The sequence below is a fragment of the Cydia fagiglandana genome, chromosome 10, assembly GCF_963556715.1.
Source record: "Cydia fagiglandana chromosome 10, ilCydFagi1.1, whole genome shotgun sequence".
Lineage (NCBI taxonomy): Eukaryota > Metazoa > Arthropoda > Insecta > Lepidoptera > Tortricidae > Cydia > Cydia fagiglandana.
This window is the reverse complement of record NC_085941.1, coordinates 1,013,504-1,026,680: the sequence shown is the minus strand read 5'-3', so window position 1 is coordinate 1,026,680 and position 13,177 is coordinate 1,013,504. Positions and strand designations below refer to the sequence as shown.

General features: G+C 40.1%; 2 protein-coding genes across 2 annotated transcripts in view; both read left to right on the top strand.

Moving 5' to 3' along the window:
- LOC134668056 (intermembrane lipid transfer protein VPS13A-like) overlaps window positions 1-5,698 on the top strand; it is a 45,083-nt gene extending 39,385 nt beyond the window's left edge. Inside the window, exons 38-44 of the mRNA XM_063525504.1 lie at window positions 216-354; window positions 676-889; window positions 1,278-1,391; window positions 2,215-2,299; window positions 2,810-2,960; window positions 4,951-5,085; window positions 5,492-5,698. Of these exons, the coding sequence (XP_063381574.1) occupies window positions 216-354; window positions 676-889; window positions 1,278-1,391; window positions 2,215-2,299; window positions 2,810-2,960; window positions 4,951-5,085; window positions 5,492-5,698 (1,045 nt within the window). The remainder of the gene's footprint in view (window positions 1-215; window positions 355-675; window positions 890-1,277; window positions 1,392-2,214; window positions 2,300-2,809; window positions 2,961-4,950; window positions 5,086-5,491) is intronic.
- A 239-nt stretch (window positions 5,699-5,937) lies between these two features.
- The window catches only part of LOC134668302 (intermembrane lipid transfer protein VPS13C-like), a 53,207-nt gene continuing 45,967 nt past the window's right edge, over window positions 5,938-13,177 (top strand). The window contains exons 1-6 of the mRNA XM_063525785.1: window positions 5,938-6,079; window positions 7,239-7,375; window positions 8,397-8,639; window positions 9,065-9,228; window positions 12,272-12,376; window positions 12,901-12,999. Of these exons, the coding sequence (XP_063381855.1) occupies window positions 5,985-6,079; window positions 7,239-7,375; window positions 8,397-8,639; window positions 9,065-9,228; window positions 12,272-12,376; window positions 12,901-12,999 (843 nt within the window). The 5' untranslated portion in view covers window positions 5,938-5,984. The remainder of the gene's footprint in view (window positions 6,080-7,238; window positions 7,376-8,396; window positions 8,640-9,064; window positions 9,229-12,271; window positions 12,377-12,900; window positions 13,000-13,177) is intronic.

Below are 13,177 nucleotides of genomic sequence, written 5' to 3'. Positions count from 1 at the left end.
GGGATCCTAGACTACCAGGGACATTATAGAAACCAAGTTCACTACAGAACAGATGTAGTGAATTATACTTTCCCTTCGTATTTTCTCAGAAACGTTGGTATTTGTCATGCTACTTTAGTCACTATTCGTAATGAGGCTAACAGCATGACAAATTCTAGAACTATTTTAGCTATTTGGAATTATTTACTATCAAAAGTGACTATTTTACCTTGTAGCGATTCAAGTGCTGAAGAACTAAGCAACGATTCGGATTCGTCTGCGCCTGAGCAGAGCGACGGAGAAACTGACAAGGAGGTCGATAAGACTGTCTCTTTCATCGACGGAGAGAGGAAAGAGAGGACTGTTACGGTTCAGGTTAGTTATTGGACATTGGTGCCATGACATTATCAATAAACAGGGTAACAGTGCGAAGTTTTAATTTAACTGAAACTAATATCTTTACAGTACATATGGTCCTATTTTCCCGCACTAGTGCGTAAAATAGCACTTTTCGTGCGTATGTTAAAAGTTTAAAGGGCCATATGTACTGTAAAACGTTGTACGATACACGCGCGAATAGGTAATTCGCAACTCGTGTCCATTTAAAACACTCCCTTCGGTCGTGTTTTAATTTATCGCCACTCGTTTCGAATTTTCTCTTTTCCGCACTTGTATCGTAAATAACTAACTTTCCAGGACCCCATCCGTCAAGACAGCGTAGACTCCGGCCTCGAATCAGAAACCGTCGAGCGTCTCTGCACATACATAGTGATCGAAGCGCGCTCGGCGCTGAAATTGACAGCGCACGCGGCGCTGGGTCGAGCGCTGGCTGCGCTCAGTGTGGATCGGACGGCTTGTGTGGGGGCTATTGTAACACCACCTCAACAACTGACACTTACTAATGATATACGTAAGTATTGAGCGTCTCTGCACATACAGTCGCCATCAGATATACCGGAGCGGCCGAGGTGCTCAAAAATATCTGCACACGCACTCTAACGCCTTGACAATAGAGGCGTGTTCAGATATTTGTGAGCAACACGGCCGCTCCAGTATATCTGATGGCGACTTTACATAGTCATCGAAGCGCGGTCGGATGAAGAAGAAGGAAGAAGCAACTTCTGGGTTGGAAGGTCAGTGTAAAAACTAGTACTTACGCCATTTTTTTGGGATTAGTTGCAGAGCAAACTCCAGGTTCTCATCAGCCGTGGCAAAAAGCCGGAACAAGTTTAGTGTTTTTATACCAATTGTATCTATTACTCAGTTTAGTGTTTTTATACCAATTGTATTGTTTTTAGAGCCGGGCTCCACCGTCCACCTGAAGACACATTCGGAGACAGACCTGGCGGGAAACGATCGGGTGCTCATCGTGGCAGATTATGACGTGGACAGCAGCAGACCCAGCACACCAGGTATCGTGACAACAGTGACAACACCAACAATCGTGACAACACCAACAGTGTTGAGAGTTAGCTCATTAGATAGGTTATGAGGGTGACGACATTTTGGCTAAAATACCAATATTCACAGTTCTGCAATGGAATTCCGCTTGGTGCCCATGGAACAAAATAAAATACATAGGAATACCTATCAAATGACCTTACTCTCATTTCTGTTGGCGTTGGGTCCAGTCTCCATACAAAGTTGCCCATGGTCCTTTGGTTATTGGACGCTTCGCTTAATTGTGGTTATGGTTGCTGCAAGTCGCTTATCAAGTATTCTGACTCCTGTTGGTTATTTTATACATTTAAGGGACTCCGGCATGCCCTTTAGATACTCACAGTAGGGTATTCACTCGAATGGGGTATTCGCTCAAAGTCTCGTACTTAGGGGGGCCTCGCAAAGCCAACCTTTATATTACCTTGGGAAAACACATTGAAAAGGGCCTCGCAGATGTAGTTTTTGCCCATGGCTAGATTAGTTCACGCTACGCCACTGTTTACTAACAATTCAAATGTAACTAGCGATTTTATAAGAGATATAAAAAAAAAAACTGTGTGTCTGTGTGTGATAGAGAGTGTGTGTATGTGTGTGTGTAAAATTGTCCTATAGTTTTTATTATGTATGTATGTATAAACTCTTTATTGTACAAAACACAAATTTATGGCAGGATAGGCAGCACAAAGGCGAACTTATCCCTTTAAGGGATTTCTTCCAGTTAACCTTTGAGTAGATGAGAATTGAAGAAGAACGGTAGACAAATATTTATTTATTTATTTATGTTTTTCCGTGCAGGATGTGATACATCATCAGCAGATATGTTGGATGATGCAGCCGAATTGAAACCTGAAACGACAGACGTCAGTGACGATTGGGACTGGTAAGCTTTCACACATTTAACCCATTCATAAAACCTAGCAAACCTTAGTATGATCAACTGTCTTTAGGGACAATTATGATTATAAATATTAAAGTAACAGTACTGTCCGGTTTATATTTTTTATAGAGTTTGGATGGAGAAGCGCTGGTGGCCTAGCGTAAGAGCGTAAGAGCGACTTGCAATCCGGAGGTCGTGGGTTCGAACCCCAGTTGCCAGTTACCAGTCGCTTTTCGGTGAAGGAAAACATCGTGAGGAAACCGGACTAATGCCAATAAGGACTAGTTTCCCCTCTCGGTTGGTAGGTCAGATGGCAGTCGCTTTCGTAAAAACAAGTGCCTACGTCAAATCATGGGATTATTTGTCCAGCGGACCCCAGGCTCCATGAGCCGTGGCAAAATGCCGGGATAACGCGAGAAAGGAGGAAGAAGAGCTTTTTTTATAGATTTTACAGTATACAATGCTATAAACTTTTGGGATTCCATTTTATTAAGTCAAGTTCTTTTTTTACAGCTTGGAAGGCGGATTTCCATCATCAACTCTAGAGACCAAACCCACGACTTGGCATTCTCCGTTATCGCCACCCCCGGACGCCCCGAAGCTACATCGACGGCTTACCGACAAGACACTTACTATCAAACTGCATGATTTGGACGAGCTCACGGTACAAAAAGACATTCAACTAGTTTAAAGATTCTACTAGTTTAAAGTATTATTTTTGTTGACTCTTTGAAAAAATATTGTATACAATATAGGTCAGGAAATGAATGCTCAAAAAACGTTGTAGAGGGAAATGCTAGGAACACAATTTTTGACTCCGTAACTTTGTTTGGACTAGTTAGGAGGTGAACATATCAAAAGTCCCCGGCTGTAGCCCCGATGCTGGGGGGTAGAGGGGGGTGAGAAGGTTGAATTTTTCGGTTTTTCGTTGATATCTTGGAAACTTTGCGTCTTAGCGACATGACTACTAAGACAAACCGAAAGCTGATAAAATTAGTTACAAGTTTTATTCAGTCAAGTTTTTCGATATCTTGAATAGTTTTTGAGATACCCGCTCTTGAAAGTTTATTTAGGGATTTTAATTTTATCTTGATATCTATATCAGTGAAGCTGTTAGGCCATGTTTGGTATCATTTTCGTATAAATCGGGGGTGCTGAATTCATATATGGCATCACATTGACACTATTCCGAAGTAAAACCAAAATTTAAAAAACACATGTTTTTTAAAATCCCTCTTCACGTTTAAACCGCTGAACCAATTCCGTTGAAATTTGGTATAGAAATAGTTTCAGTCTCGACACAGGATAATAGGATCGTTTTTATAACCAAAAGCATCTTTTGAGGGTGTGAAAAGTGGGGTGGAAGTTTGTATGGGGAGTCAATAACCGCTGAACCAGTTTAGATGAAATTTAGGATGGTATACATCTGTGATTTAGATGAAAATGATAGCAAACATGACTTCAAAGTCAAACCTTACCTTAAGCAGTATTAACCTCGGGAATTCAGTTTCGTCGACGAAGTTGAATTCCCCCCATACTCCATTTCACAACTTTAAAGGATGATTATTGAGATAAAAAGTATCTCATGTCCTGTCTTTGGACTCGAAATATTTGTATACCAAATTTCAATTAAATCGGTTGAGCGGTTTAAGCGTGAAGAGGAATTAAAAAAAAAAGGTATTTGTTTAAAGTTTTTATGTTTTTTCTTCGGAATGGTGTCAATGTGATACCAAAAATGAATTCAGCACCCCCGTTGTATACGAAAATGATACCAAACTCGGCCTAGCAGCTTCAAGATAAAATTGAATGCCCTAAATTAAACTTTCAAGAGCGGATATCTCAAAAACTATTCAAGATATCGAAAAACTTGACTGAATAAAACTTGTAACGAATTTTATCAGCTTTTGGTTTGTCTTAGTAGTCATGTCGCTAAGACGCAAAGTTTCCAAGATATAAGTGAAAAACCGAAAAATGAGACCTTCTTTCCCCCCTCTACCCCCCAGCACCGGGGCTACGGCCGGGGACTTTTTATATGTTCACCTCCTAACTAGTCCAAACAAAGTTACGGAGTCAAAAATTGTGTTCCTAGCATTTCCTTCTATAACTTCTTATTGCTTGGCCTAATAGTCATATAATCAAGATTTAACACCGTACTCGTCTGAAAAGCTCTCCGTTATATCGATATACATTTGTCAAGCAGATACTTTTGCTAAGGAAACTACATTATTTGAAAATGAAACCTAAATTTAAAATAAAACCAAGGAGCACTTGAAGGATATTATGGAAAAATTCACTGCAGGCCTATAAGTCTCGGTAGCTCAGTTGGTATATATAGGAAACTTGGTATCCTGTAGTTGTGAAACTTGTGAGTTCAAAACTCACCCGTGGCAGTGAATATCTCAATATTTTCTTCAATTTCAAACATTACTGAAAGACACAGTGGCGGATTTGCAGTATTGGCCGTCCTAGGCCCCAGACCCTGTAGTAAAGTAAAACTACCAGCCGCTCCTTTCTCAGCACGCATCTATAGACTGCTGCCTTGCACCCGCCCCTAATATCTTGTCGCTGCTGGGTCTTAGGGCAAATCCGCCACTGGAAAGACACATTAAAATCTGGTGGAAGTACTCGGTAGGAACCAGTCTTTTGTTTTTCAGATTCCGTGCCCCCAGCGCACTGTGTCGAAGTTGCATGTGCTACACCCGAGTAGGAATGGAACCCGCTACTATATTGTTGTCGAGCGAACCTCCAGCTATAACCAGCAGAAAATAGTCGTGCGGTCGCCTCTGCAGGTAATTTTGTAAAAAATATTGTAGAATTAAGCATTACTTTTCATGAGCTTATATTTTGATGTTACCGTTATGATATCAGGTTTTGCTAAAGCAGCAACTTTAAAAACACAATTGCTTTTAATAAATGAGTATACAATACAAGCGATTGTAAACAACTAATTTTTATCCGCGACTTTGACTGCATAGAAGTAGTCCCGGTAGTGAAATGAAATGACCCTAGGGTCGTTACCTCTAAAGCTTCATTTTCATAGGCCGGATTGTATGAAATTTTGCACTTTTTCTTGGACCAAAAGATGTATTAAGAATTGCAGAAAATAAACTATTTAAAAAACGGTCACCTTTATAATTTGAAGTAAGTAAGATATGCCTCTTATATCTTATATTTAACGTTAAAAATCACTTTCAGCTCCGCAACGAAACCTCCTACCCGCTAGAGCTATTCTACAAAAAAACTGACTTGCAAGCAATCGGTGCTGAGCTGATCGGATCCGTCAGCAACCCGTTCGATGATAAGATGCGATTGGCGTGTGTGGCGCCGCAAGATACGTACAACGTGCCGCTGTATATCGCGTACCATTGCAAGTTGTTCCTGCTGCCCGTGCTTGCTGAGTAAGTATTTCATCTAACACCGTAAAAGTCGTAAAACCAACCGACTAAACAATCGGTGCCGAGCTAATCGGATCCGTCAGCAGCCCTTTCGATGATAAGATGCGGCTGGCTTGTGTGGCGCCGCAAGACACCTTTAACGTGCCGCTGTATATCGCGTACCATTGCAAGTTGTTCCTGCTGCCCGTGCTCGCTGAGTAAGTATTCCATCTAACACCGTAAAAGTAAAACCAACCGACTAAGCAATCGGCGCCGAGCTGATCGGATCCGTCAGCAACCCGTTCGATGATAAGATGCGGCTGGCGTGTGTGGCGCCGCAAGATACGTACAACGTGCCGCTGTATATCGCGTACCATTGCAAGTTGTTCCTGCTGCCCGTGCTTGCTGAGTAAGTATTTCATCTAACACCGTAAGGGGCTATTCATAAATTACGTCATTTCAAATTAGGGGGGGGGGCTCTGGATATCGGATGATGGTAGCATGACGTAGGAGGAAACGCGGTCATTCGAAGCATGATTTTTGGATGATTTTAGGGGGGAGGGTCAAAAATCGTCAAAAATCGATGACGTAATTTATGGACAGCCCCTAAGGGCCGATTTAGACGGCGCGCGAACTCGTATGCGATTTTAGTTACATTGATGACTGATTACAATTGGTTGTATCCAATTCAGCCGACCAATCAAATATCGCAATGCAATAAAACTCGCATGCGAGTTCTCGCACCGTCTTAATGAGCCTTACGGCCCAAGTACATTACAATATACACTCTGTTTTAATCTAATTCAAAACAGACATAAACTAGCATTTATTTTGTTTCATTGTTTTCTAAAACGAACAAAAGTCTTAATGCAGTTTACAATAAGGTTCAAATTAAAAATAGGGAAAGTTTGTATGGTGTGCCTTATGAGGCTAATACCGTAAAAGCGACTATAGTGCGAAAGCTACCAACCAAGGCCCAAAAATAATTCGAATATCTACGTTAAGGCGTAATTTTTATTTGACTGTCGCAACTCGAAGCCAAAAGCCCAAACCATTTTCACAAGATGAATAAATCCCAGGAAACACTAAAACCAAAATTGGTATTGATACTTAATTACGAGTTAAACTTGTGGACTAGTTGTATTTCATACAAAGCTGGCATACAGCAGCCTTGAGAGCTCATGTCACTACGAAACATGTTAGGTACAGTCAAAAAAACACGTCTATCAATTCTTCCTTGAGATCAAGGAGTTCCTTAGACTACCATTGCCATCAAAAACGTTGGATTGTTCTCAAAAGGATTTTACCTTTTGAGTATTAGGTACTTCGTCCAGCATCCGTGCCATTTTACTTAAATGTAAATGTAACTACGTAAATGTAACTACTTAAATGTAAATGTAACTACTTAAATGAAAATGTAACTACGTAAATGTAACTACTTAAATGTAAATGTAACTACTTAAATGAAAATGTAACTACGTAAATGTAAATGTAACTACGTAAATGTAAATGTAACTATGTAAATAAGTTTATATAGAGCTACAGTCACAAGTCACAATTTGTTCTAGCAATTACCAAACCTCAACTCAAGGCATCTGGTGGATGGAGCTGGCCAAAGACCTGGGCAGTCCAAGGGATATAGTATGTCCATCTAAGTCAGAGGAAGACTCCAAGGTTTTCGCCATGAGGATACTTACAGTCGAAGGTAATTTCTGTTTGAATTATGTTATATGATTTGACTATGTGAAACAATGGTCATGATGTAATCATTTATTTTTTATGATTTATACATAGGTAGTAAATAGGGGGTATTACTGCAATGTTCTGCCGCCAGAGTGCAGCACTAGCGCCTATCGTAAATCATAAAGTAACTTATCCATACTGTGCCTTAAACTGTTTCTTGACAAATTTTCACAGACAATAAAATATGTCATTGATGCATCAAGGCGGTTTGTTTACAAAAGGCCTACCGGGAAACGCGAAAATCGAAATTTAGTTATCTGCCTCTTTATCGCTCGAATATGCAAGAGTGATAGAGGTTATATTACGAAATTTTAATTTTCTATGACCCTCAGATTGTGATGGATTGTGGTAGTGGCGCCCCCTACGCAGAGTTTCGCGTAATATTTCCTATTTATCTAATCGTAATCATACACGTACATTTCTCATCAATCTTTAAGCGACCAAAAATACAACGTTCAAAATGGTGGACTCAAATTGACTTCTGACGATTTATTCGAAACATTTGACTCAATAACTGTTAGCTGCAGATATAGTTGGTATAGACAGAAGTTGGTATGCATGTTGTATGAAGGGATTAACTATCTTTGCAGCTTACAGTATATTTCCAGGCCGTTTCACTCACTCGATTACATACTTTTTCAGGGTATCATAAGGTGCTCAATTTCAGTAAGTTAAAGGACTATGCGTCAAAATGGTCTAAAACGCAACAGAGCTCAGAGTAGTAGTAGTAGTAAAACGCTTATTTATACAAAACAAGTACATAATACAGAGAAAATACAGTAGGTATATATTATGTGTGCAACAGCGAACTTATTACCTTAAGGGATCTCTTCCAATTAACCTTAAGAGTGCCCATAGAGAGAAATGAAGGAGGTAAAAATATATTTTTAAATCCCTAACTCTCAGCTCTATTGGTTTTTGACCAGGCTTCATACAAAGTTGTCTATGGTCCTGTAAAATCTTTATTAACATGTTTGTTTCAGGCTGCCCCTCCCCAAAAATAACCCGTTCCATACCCAACTACCTAATCCGGGTCCTCCCCCCATTAGCCGTCTATAACCGTCTGCCATACGCCTTAGAGCTTACTTGCGGCGACATAAGTATGAGAGTGTCGGCCGGCGAGCGCACACACACGCACGCACTGGAGTTGACACAAGCGCATCGGTTGAGTGTGCACGTGCAGTATATGGGGCTACCGTGGACTGGCAGCTTTACTCTTTCTCCAGGTAAGAAAATATTGGTGGTTTATAACAACTTTTGATATGCTTAACTTACCTTAACATAACTTAACGTAATTTATCATAACATAACTTACAACTGGAAACAAATATATTTCAGTTTGTAATAATTTAACTTATCATTCAAAACTTGTCATAATATAACATTTGTATGTAACTTAACGTATCTCAACATAACTTACACTTAACGGCCACTTAGCCTAGTCGGTAGCCACTCACATGCTTTTGGCAACTGTAGTTGCCAGCTGTCACCCTTATTTTATAATAGGTAAATAATAGAGACCACTGAAAAATATCAATCGTGTGACTCGGTAGTAACCCTGTTCACTAAACTCTGTAAGCTCCCGGGTTCGAATCCAATTTAATGTAAGGGCATTTACCTAATCTGTTTTATGTTTTTGTTTCTCCTGCAGATGTGACTGAAAAGAACATAACAATGAGCACAGAATGCGACACTCAGGGCGGGAATAAGCAGTTGGGAGTCCGAGCGTGGCTGCGGCGCGCGGACTGCTGGCAGCTGCATCTGCATGCGCCATATTGGATCATCAATAAGACTACACTGCCTTTGCAGCTTAAGGTAAATTTTATTAAAGTTACTGTAATCTTAAATATTGTAATTTTATTTATTAAATTTATATGCAAAAAGCACTTAAGAGTCACAAGAACTTAGTCGCCGCCATATCATCCATGTTCCGCTATCATTTTAACCCAGAGTCATATATGGCGGATATGATATATGTACATATATTCAACTGTCTGAGAGTGTCAGCAGGCGAGCGCACACACACGCACGCACTGAAGTTAACACAAGCGCATCGGTTGAATGTACACGTGCAGTATATGCTAATAAACATACATACATATTAACCAGCTTTGTAATATGCATATCAAAAACGGACACATTTTTTCATACGCTGATGACACAGCAATCGTCTTCACTGGAGATACCTGGGAAGACGTGAAGCATTCTGCAGAACAAGGTTTAAGAGAAGTTGCTTGCTGGTTACGCTCTCGTCTTCTTACGTTAAATACAACAAAAACAAACTACATTTGCTTTACAAACTACAGTACTTCACAACCATATCACCTTTTTAATATAAAAATCCACACATGCAACACCAATACACAAAACTGTACATGCTCCGTTATAAATAAAGTAGAAAATGCTAAGTATCTAGGGATATTGGTCGACCAACGCCTAACATGGCACTTTCACATAGAGCTGCTCATGAGCCGTGTCAGAAAGCTTATATGGGTCTTTAAAAACCTTAGGCACATGTACTCCGCAACTTCTCAAACAAATATATGTAACCCTGGTTCAGTCAATTATAAGTTACTGCATACCGGTTTGGGGTGGTGCTACAAAAACCAAATTTTTAGAACTCGAAAGAGCCCAGAGATCACTGCTAAAAGTTATGCACTTCAAGCCATTTAGATTTCCTACCGCAGACCTATATAAACTTTCTGACGTATTATCTGTAAGGAAGCTATACATATTATTTACGAGTATAAAACACAATGCACAAAACTGTACCATTCACACCTACCACACAAAATAGACGGAGAAAAGACAATATAATTCCAACCGTTTCAGTAAATACAACATATGCAAGTAGGCAATTTGTTTGTAAATCTGCTAAAATATACAATCATATAAATAAGCATCTGAATATATATAAGTTATCATACTATGAATGTAAAAAAATAATAACGGAATGGCTAAAATGTAAAAGTTACCATGACATTGAAAATTTAATTCATAATATCATTGAACTCTAAAAACACACATACCCACACCCACCCACACACACACACACACACACACACACACACACACACACACACACACACACACACACACACACACACACACACGGACTGTTAAGTTCATTCTCTTGTTATTTTAAGTTTTAAAAAAACTGTTCTATTTTTGTTATTTCATTGAGACGTTAATTTTATTTCTTTTTTTTTTCTATTTAATATTGTAACAAATTATTGTTGTTCACTTCAATTACTGACTAAGGAAGAGCGGTGTCTCTTAATACAGGTATTTGATACTTAAAAAGAGGTACCAACTTTGTACAATGTAAACGAATGCTTAAAATGAATAAACAATTTATTATTATTTATTCTCTTTATTTATTTTCCTTCTTAAGTTAGGTTAATTATAATATGCATATAAAAGTAAAATATAAAAACACTTACAAAACAATAAAAAAGAAAATTATAAACACATTATAAAAAACCTAACCTAGGGTGCCGCCGGCAGCGGGGCAGGGCCCAAGCTGCCGGTGGTCAGGGCCGCAGAGTGAGGAATCGACGTACTATACGCGCCGTGTCCAAAATTACCGCCTTCTGCATCTGACCCTTGATCCAACCACCTAGCGAGAGTCTCTCTAGGTGTTGGTCGAGACTCTTCGCTATGAGACCGTTCGCTGACACGACTATAGGAACAATGATCGTCGAGTCAACATCCCACATGGCGGTTATCTCGTGAGCTAAGTCTAGGTACTTGCTGGACTTGTCCTTCTCGGCCTTCACGAGATTCTCATCATGGGGGATGGTGACGTCGACGAGCACGGCCCGGCGCTGCGATCGATCTATCAGCACGATGTCAGGCTTATTGGCTACAATAGTCCTGTCAGTGATGATAGATCGATCCCAATAGAGCGTGGCTCGACCATTTTCGAGAACTGGCGCAGGTGAGTACTTGTAGTACGGCACTTCACGGTCCACAAGGCCGTATAGGAGGGCAAGTTGCTGGTGAATAATTCTGGCTACGAGATTATGTCTGTGCAAGTACTCGCCGTTAGCAAGATGAGAACATTATTATTTATTATTTGTCTCTCTTAAAAACTCACGGGTATATACATCCCGGTCATTTGATAGGCGTGCGTGGGGATACAGATCCAACACGTAGAGGCCCTTTGGAGAAGTTTTCTGTTATGTAATACACCTGCTAGAACCCATTCACGGGTACAAATAGATACCCGTCAATCGGTCCCAACAGGCGTAGGGGCTATTGTAAATATAGTGGAGAAAAGTGCTGGTTATAGTGATGAATTTTGGCTGGTCAAAAGATTGGGCTATTGCTGAGAGGTCCGGACACCTGCCATAACAATGTTAGTACACGTTATCGAGGCAGGTAGTGACTCGCCGCTTACTAGATGGGCCCCTGAAACTGCCGTCGTAAAGACGACCAGGAGCAACATTATTATTTATTATTATTATCTTTATTTATTTATCGTCTTAGGTTAGGTATTTTTATAATATGAATATAAAAGTAAAATATAAAAACACTGCTATTATTATACAGTATACATAAAATCACGCCTATTTCCCGGAGGGGTAGGCAGAGACCACGGATTTCCACTTGCTACGATCCTGACATTTACCTCTTTCGCTTCTTTCACTTTCATAACATTCCTCATACTTACACGCTCGCCGGTTTAGGGTGCTCTTGACCGGGCCTTTCTTCAGGATTTAGCTAATAAAGTTCAAACTTAAACAAATATTTTTTATTACATGCAGTATTTTTTATTAAATGCTGTCAGTTGCAAACTTTCATTTCATACAAATTATTAAGTAATTATCCAACTTTTACTTGTCATCTCGTACAGGGTAGCCATTCGGACACGGTGTACGAAGTGACAGATGAGCCGCTCCTTTGGTCGCCTGCGCGACGGCATCGGCAAGCTGACAAGCTACGACTGCGCGCGCACCAGGTATCCGCCATTAAAAAATTTTTCAAGAATTCAATTGTGTAAAAAAACTATATACTTACATCGAACCAAGTCTATATACTATATACTTACATCGAACTTACATTCTACGAGAATTGGTTGAAAATAATGCGATCTGTGGAGGAGAACAGTTAGACAGACATAGACATACGAAAGAAATTAAAAACGTAGGCCTTCGCTCTCGTTCGGGCAACAATTAAAATATTGAAGTGTTGTGTGTATGGGTGAATTGCGAGGTCTACAGTGTTCCAGAAAACCCCTTTTTTAGGGGTTTTAAACAAAGAGTAAAAACGGGACTCTATATATATATGACGCCACTGTCCGTCTGTCACCAGGCTGTATCTCATGAACCGTGACAGTTGAAATTTTCACAAATGATGTATTTCTGTTGCGGCTATAACAACAAAAACTAAGAAGTACGGAACCCTCGGTGGGCGAGTCCATCTCGCACTTGTCCCTTCAAGAAGTGTTAACTTTGAATTTGATTATCCGTGTTTGTTTGTCAGTCTGCGTGGTCTCGCGCCTGCCGCGCCGCCGCCGCTGCGCCGGGCCTTATAGTCTGCGCGCACACTGAGAGGAAGATGAACTATCGGATCCTACTAAATGTAAGTACCATCGCCCACACTGTTAGCTGTCCGTCGGTGGACCTTATGCCTTATATAATAAGGTCCACCGATGTACATTTAGGAGTGTTGCCGTTTGTATCTACTTAGTTTATACTTCCTTGTAAACAACCCTAGAAGGAAAATAATGAAATTTTCAGTGAATGCGTAGAATCGCTGC